General features: G+C 37.7%; 1 protein-coding gene across 3 annotated transcripts in view; it reads left to right on the plus strand.

Moving 5' to 3' along the window:
- LOC310720610 (ubiquitin carboxyl-terminal hydrolase 9X-like) overlaps positions 1 to 6,940 on the plus strand; it is a 44,105-nt gene extending 37,165 nt beyond the window's left edge. For all 3 annotated transcript variants that reach the window (XM_083531365.1, XM_083531367.1, XM_083531366.1), the window contains exons 36-45: positions 1,045 to 1,168; positions 1,246 to 1,471; positions 1,623 to 1,752; positions 1,931 to 2,116; positions 2,406 to 2,626; positions 3,778 to 3,866; positions 4,398 to 4,554; positions 4,754 to 4,966; positions 5,090 to 5,185; positions 5,429 to 6,940. In XM_083531365.1, the coding sequence (XP_083387491.1) occupies positions 1,045 to 1,168; positions 1,246 to 1,471; positions 1,623 to 1,752; positions 1,931 to 2,116; positions 2,406 to 2,626; positions 3,778 to 3,866; positions 4,398 to 4,554; positions 4,754 to 4,966; positions 5,090 to 5,185; positions 5,429 to 5,566 (1,580 nt within the window). In that variant the 3' untranslated portion in view covers positions 5,567 to 6,940. The remainder of the gene's footprint in view (positions 1 to 1,044; positions 1,169 to 1,245; positions 1,472 to 1,622; positions 1,753 to 1,930; positions 2,117 to 2,405; positions 2,627 to 3,777; positions 3,867 to 4,397; positions 4,555 to 4,753; positions 4,967 to 5,089; positions 5,186 to 5,428) is intronic.
- Positions 6,941 to 7,447: the final 507 nt, after the last annotated feature.

Here is a 7,447-nt window from a genome sequence, read left to right on the forward strand (position 1 = left end):
TTTTCATCTTTAAGGCCTTTACGGGCCAGCCACGCAGTGGAGAACATTGATGCGCTTGATGGAGCGTTGTCTTAAATAAAAATCAAACTCTTCTTGAAGGATGCAGACTTTTTCCTTTACCACTGCTGGAAGAAAGTGTCTTCTAAAAATTGGCAGCAGGTCTGAGAGTTGATTTTGAGGTCCAACTAGCTCATCTTCAATAATACCTGCCCATACCAGTACCCCACCTCCACTTTGCGAAGTGGAGCTCTGTGTCCGTTACTGATCCAACCACGGGCCCATCTATCTGGTCCGTCAAGAGACACTCTCATCTCATCAGTCCACAAAACCATTCAAAAATCTGTCTTCAGATATTTCTTGGCCCATTCTTGACGTTTCAACTTATGTGCTTTGTTCAGAGGTGGTCGGGTTTCAGCCTTTCTTACCTTGGTCATGTCTCTGAGAACTGAACACCTTGTACTTCTTGACACTCCAGGTAGGTTGCAGTTGTGGAATATGGCAGCACTGGAGGATAATGGGTTCCTGGTAGCTTCATGTTTGATTCTTCTCAAATCTTTGGCGGTTAATTTGTCTCTTTTCTTCTCGACACGTTTCTTGCGACCCTGTTGACTATTTGCTACAAAATGTTTGGTGGTTCTGTGATCGCGCCCCATATCTTAGATATTTTAAGAGTGCTGCATCCCTGTGAAAGACTTTTTACAATTTTTGACTTTTCAGAGTCAGTTAAATCTCTTTTTTGGCCCATTTTTCCTGAGGAGAAGAATCTGCTTAATAATTATGCACACCTTGATATAGGGTGTTGATCTCCTTAGGCCACACTCTCCCTCGTTACAGAAATACACATCACCTGATATGCATTCAATCCAATAAGCATTCAAGTTTAGACTTGGAAATTATGGAAAAAAATGATATGGTCAAAATAATCACTCGCCTAATAATTGTACACACAGTGTAGTAGTATATTTTATTAAGATTAACTCACTGAAAACAAAGTATAAATCTGCATGTAATGGCTAAGTCTTTGTCTATATTTGCTTTGACAAGGTCAAGATCACTTGCTACCTGAAGCTGAAGAAATCGCTGTGATAAGTATTCAGCTTGCTGCTAGATTCCTGTTCACTACAGGATTCCATACCAAAAAAGTAGTCCGAGGCCCTGCTAGTGACTGGTAAGGGTTTAAATGATGAAATACTATTTGAGTTTTCAATCATTGTCACACTCACATGATTTCTGTTTGTTCTTTAGGTACGATGCCTTGTGCATCCTACTACGTCACAGTAAGAACGTCCGCAGCTGGTTAGCACATAACGTCCTGTTTGCATTCCCCACACGCTTTTCGGAATACCTGCTGGAGTGCCCAAGTGCCGAAGTTCGTGGAGCCTTCTCCAAGATCATAGTCTTCATTGCACACTTCTCCCTGCAGGATGGCTCTTGCCCTGCCCCAGTCACTTCACCAGGCTCCTCTACACAGGTTTGTAAGAAAAAAAGCCTAAGGTATTAAATTAAGTACATGTACAAATAGACCTGAAGGAAGTGTAATCAGTTCTGAACAAGCAGCTAAAGACATTGTGGGATTGAGCGGGTTTTTTTTTTCCTTCTAATTTACATATTCTTGGCTACAGGCCTGTGACAATATGACTCTGAGCGATCATCTCTTGCGGGCTGTGCTTAACCTGCTGAGGAGGGAGGTATCTGAACATGGGCGTCATCTTCAGCAGTACTTCAACCTTTTTGTTATGTATGCCAATCTCGGTAAGCTTTTAAGAACTTTTTAGTGGGAATGCACCAACATCCTGTTTTACAAATGCAATATGATTGTATTTCCAATTAATACTTTAATGACTGTGATTATAATTTATCATCTTACCTATAAAAATAAATTGGAAGGCTTTTGTAACTTGATTCACTTTATGAATCTGGGGATCTGTAGGTTTAGCAGAAAAGACACAGCTGTTGAAGTTGAGTGTGCCAGCTACCTTCATGCTGGTGGCTTTGGATGAGGGTCCTGGCCCTCCAATTAAGTACCAGTATGCAGAGCTGAGCAAGCTTTATACAATAGTGTCTCAGCTGCTCAGATGTTGTGACGTATCATCACGTATGCAGTCCTCAATTAACGGTGAGTGTATATTTACAGCCAATAACTATATATATATATATATATATATATATATATATATATATATATATATATATATATATATATATATATATATATATATATCTGCTTGATTGTCATTTTACTCATATACAGTGCACTACACAGTGAAACGAAACATGTCCCCAGGATCAAGGTGCTACATTGGACAAAATAAATGACCAAAAAGGAACACTGAACCACATTAAACTCAAAATTCTTTTACCTTTTTTAAAACTTTTTATTTCTATTTATTTTCTTCTTTCTTTAGGTAATGCCCCTTTACCAAACCCATATGGTGATTCCAATCTTACAGCTCCCATCATGCCTATACAGCAGCTTGTGGCAGAGATATTGTTTGTGCGGGCCAGCTATGTGAAGAAAATCATTGAGGACTGCAGTAACTCTGAAGAGACTGTTAAACTGCTGCGATTTTGCTGCTGGGAAAACCCCCAGTTTTCCTCCACTGTGCTCAGCGAGCTTCTCTGGCAGGTCCGGCATAAAGCTAAAATTTAATGTATCGTTTGTTATGGTGTATAGTATTCTGTTGCACAGGTGTACATCTCACACAGACAGTACAGCATTCATGACTTTATATAGTTTATATACAGTTTTTACTCTAAGCAAATTAAGATTCCTAGCATGCAGTAAGGGAATACTTGAATCAAACACTGAAAATCTCTGTGAGACATCACTCTGACATGGTTTTTACTGAGATTTCACAATAAAACATGCTGTCAGGTTTTTTTTTAAGTGCATACTGTTGAACCAGACAGGTTTCCAAAACATTACAAGACAGCTGGGTTTTTTTTTACAGAAAGTTCAGGGATCTGTTTAGAGGAGCTCTGTTTTAGATAAAATAATATTAGTAGAAAATCTATGCTAAAAATTTCACATGCTTAGTTTATTTAGTGCTTTAAGAAATGAGTTAACAAAATTCCAACCCTGAAGGATCTTTGACAATTTTATCATTTGAAAGTGTTCTTTAAGCTGAATTACACTCCCTGTCTCTTAGTGCTAAAACGAAAATAAACATGTAGATACATTTTTAGCGAATATCAATAAAATTATTAAATAGCCTTCTTGTCGAAACCTCAATTGTTTGATAACCAAGTAGCTCATGTGTTATGGTGGTAATGTTGGAAATCACTTTTTAATTACAAACATTAAATTGGTATGAATAAAAGTAGATATTATAAATGTACAACCAGTAGCAACGGCTTGTCCTCACCCATGTGTAGCAAGATGGCTAAAGCAACAAGTGAGCTAGCCAGTAAGGTCACAGAGGTAAACAATCATATCGCTAGCCAAATGTACAGTAGCGCTTTCTGTTCTTAACTTCAGTTATTTGACTTATTGTAGTTTGGACAAGATATACAGTTGTTCTCCGCTTGCTTCTTGTCACTCTTCTTGCTGGTGTGGTCTCTGTATATTTTGGTTTAAAAACTGGTTGGGGGGGGTATCATATCACAAATCACATCTATTGAGTCATTTGTGTCACTTGAGTCTATTAACTTTACTGCAATAATTGCAAAGCAAAGTGGTTAGTTTTTATTAGTAGCCAGCAAGTTATCTGATTTGCCAGAACATACCACTATTTATTGAGCACTGCCACTTTTCCTCCCTTTCTTCTCTTTTTTTAGGTGGCATACTCCTATACTTATGAGCTGAGGCCTTATCTGGACTTGCTACTCCAGATCCTGTTGATTGAAGACTCATGGCAGACACACAGGTGATGTTTTGTTTGTGTTTACACATCAATTATCCACAAAGCACACAGCTATTTATTATTGGGGTGGAGGGGTGTATGCATGCATGCATGCATGTATGATCAACATCAACTTTATAAGGAACATTCATGCAATTATAAAACCAAACAAATGTGTGCTGTCAGGACAGTGCCAAAGGTACAGGTCAAGAGCCTCTGGCATTGTTCACGTCAAACATTAGGATGTAGATAAATGTGATCTCGGTCACTTTGGGAAATTAGTGTAAGCCACAGTTTTGTAGATGGTAACACTGTTGGTGATAAAGGTCAGAGGAAAAATGGCCAGAGTTGTTCGTGCATTTTTCTGTTGTGTTGCTGCCACACACCGATTGGTTGGCTGATTTAGATAACTGCATGAAAGTACAGTTGTTCCTAAAATAGCAAAATAGCAGATCGTTAGTTCTGTCATTATAAAATCAGTGCACTGTACAAAAAAATAGTTTTACACATCGAATGCTGTAATATGCTTTTTACGCCTCTTTTTTTTATGTGCAGAATCCACAATGTGCTAAAAGGGATCCCTGACGACCGGGATGGGTTGTTTGATACCATCCAGCGTTCCAAGAATCACTACCAGAAAAGAGCATATCAGTGCATTAAGTGCATGGTAGGTCTCTTCAGCAATTGCTCTGTGGCCTACCAGATCCTACAGGTGAGATACTACAGTGTGTAACTTTTTTTTAAGCTTTGGTCATTGTTTAGTGCTTTGTATGATCAATTTAAAAAAGTCTTCATTTGAATATTTTATTGACGCACACACGCAGTCAGAGATGCATATGAAGAAAAATGTTTGGGAAAGTTCATTTGTTATTAACCATAATGAAATGACATTGTTCCTGTGTGGCTTGCAGAGTAATGGCGACCTAAAAAGGAAATGGACGTGGGCAGTGGAGTGGTTGGGCGATGAGCTGGAAAGGAGGCCATACACAGGAAACCCGCAATACAGTTACAACAACTGGTCTCCTCCAGTGCAGAGTAATGAAACCTCAAACGGCTACTTTCTGGAACGATCACACAGTGCCAGAATGACACTGGCCAAAGCATGCGAACTTTGTCCTGAGGAGGTAAACTGTCATTGAAAATTGTCTGAATTAAGATAATACACTATTTATAGTTTTTTTTAATTTTTGTTTTTTTTATAACTCTTTATGCTGCAATAATGACCAAGTGACTAATGTGATTGACAGGAGCCTAATGATCAGGAAGCTCCTGATGACCATGAATCCTCACCTCCAGAGGATACAGCACTCTACCCTCACTCACCTGGAACCCAGTATCAGCAGGTAAGTATGCCCACAGGCAACAGGCAAAAACACACAGTAGAATAAAATAGTTTTTACGGTAAATAAAGTGAAACTACTTTCACTACAGTTGAGTAGTGAACTAAAATTGTGTATGTACTTCTACTTCCAAACATCTTTAGGTGGTACATTTGTTAGCCAGTTGTAACCTAGAAGCAAAGAAAATCTTTAATCTCTTTTTTGGTTTTGTTACTTTTTTTTTTATTTCTTCCTTTCTGTGCTCAGCCGAACAACCACACCCATGGACAGCCATACACCGGTCCGGCTGCCCAGCACATGAACAACCCTCAGCGTGCACCCCAGAGGCCTCAGGACAGTTGGGAGGGCACGGAGGAGGTGGTCCCTGAACAGTCAAAAGAGTAGCCAGCTTCATAAGCCTTGCTTCATGATTCAAATGGCCATTTTGGTACATGCCAATGCCTTAGCACCAGTCCTCCTGAAAGGAACAACCTCCTAATACACCTTAGATCTGCTTCACTACACCCACCAGCTGTCACAGCCCTACCCCCACAACATCTGTCAACCAACACCCTGCCCCCATTCCTAAGTATCAGGATTCAGCTCAGTAACCAGACTGGATTCGAGTCATAAGACTGCTTGTCCCTGAAGAATATGGTACACAAACTTATGCTCACAGGAACACACACATGCTTGTGCACACATTTACATGCTGCCTATGTACATCCCTTTGTGTAAAAGTGTATCGCCTGCTAGGTGTATTTTTCAGAGTATGAAGACAGTGTACATAGTGTGTATAAATTTGGACAGTTAAGTAACCACCAACTGTAATAGTGACTGCCAAAATGTGAATATATTACATGGGGTTGAGAATGTGGATTCATGCCTCTGATTATAGAGGGATGAAATCTGGTCAGGAAGAAACTGGTCACAATATAACAAGACCAATAAAATTTGATGCCCTTCAGTAATTCTTTGTGGGCTTTTTTAAGGTTTTAAATGTGTAAATCTAAAAGCTGATCTGTCTAGTTTTGTTTGCAGAGGGTCGAGGTGGGTGCAGATTCTCATTTGGAGCACAGATTAACTCACTTGATCCTGATTATTTAGCTGTAGATGAATTTTTTGAGCATCTCTCTGGGATTCATTAACACTGCTGCTGCTGTGCTGCTTCAGTCACTGTGTTTATCCCTGCTCTCCTCTTACACCAACAACAAAGGTCTCAGCCATGGCTATCGTAAGGTGAAATTCCATATTGTGTCTTTAGCTTCAGCACATAAACTGAAGGTGAAGTGAAACAGAAAAGTGCTAAAATTTTGGCAGTTTCATTTAATAGAAGATCAGATTGTAATGTGATTAACATTGCTGTGACTTAACCTCTAAGAAACGTGCCACTTGTTCAGTGATTATACTTTATACATTGAAGAAGTACCGTATACCTATAACTTTATGTTGAAGGAATTTTGTTGGTGTTGAGGGGTTTGTTGTTGGTGAGATGCTTTGACTAGCATTGCACAGGATTGGTCAGTGTCTAAACATAATATACGCCGTGATTTCATGAGTAAGGGGAAATTATTTGATGCTTTTTTTGTTGTTTGAAATACCAAAAAAAAAAAAGAGCTTGAAAAAAGAATGAAGCGAGCCCAAAATGTTATTTAGGTTTTTTCTTTTATAAAGGTTATTTCTAAATTTACAAAGAAAATGGTTTGATTTAAATGAAAAAAAATCTGTATTTTATTTTTACAAAAAGATATTTACTGCAAAAAAAAAAAAAAAGAAAAATGTTGGGCTCCCTTTTTTGTTGTTGTTGTTGGTTGTTTTAGTATCATGAGGGTTCTAGAGCATTGATAGCCATGTTCTTTATATATATATATATATATATATATATATATATATATATATATATATATATATATATATATATATATATATATATATATATATATATATATATATATATATAATGTGTGTGTGTGTGTGTGTGTGTGTGTGTGTATATGTATGTGTATATATATATATATATATATATATATATAATGTGTGTGTGTGTGTATATGTATGTATATATATATATATATATATATATATATATAAACATATACACACACACACACACACACACTTTTCTCACAGCACAAAAGGATACAAGTTCAATATAAGTTCAATATATACATGTAGTGCAAACTTTATTAGCTTTCCGATGTTTCATTTTTGGTACATTTTGTACATAACCATTGTACGCAAAAGAAAAAAAAGAAGTTGGAAAGGTTTAAATCCCTCACGGTGATG

This window comes from Silurus aristotelis, assembly GCF_946808225.1.
Source record: "Silurus aristotelis genome assembly, chromosome: 2".
In the NCBI taxonomy this organism is placed as follows: Eukaryota; Metazoa; Chordata; class Actinopteri; order Siluriformes; family Siluridae; genus Silurus; species Silurus aristotelis.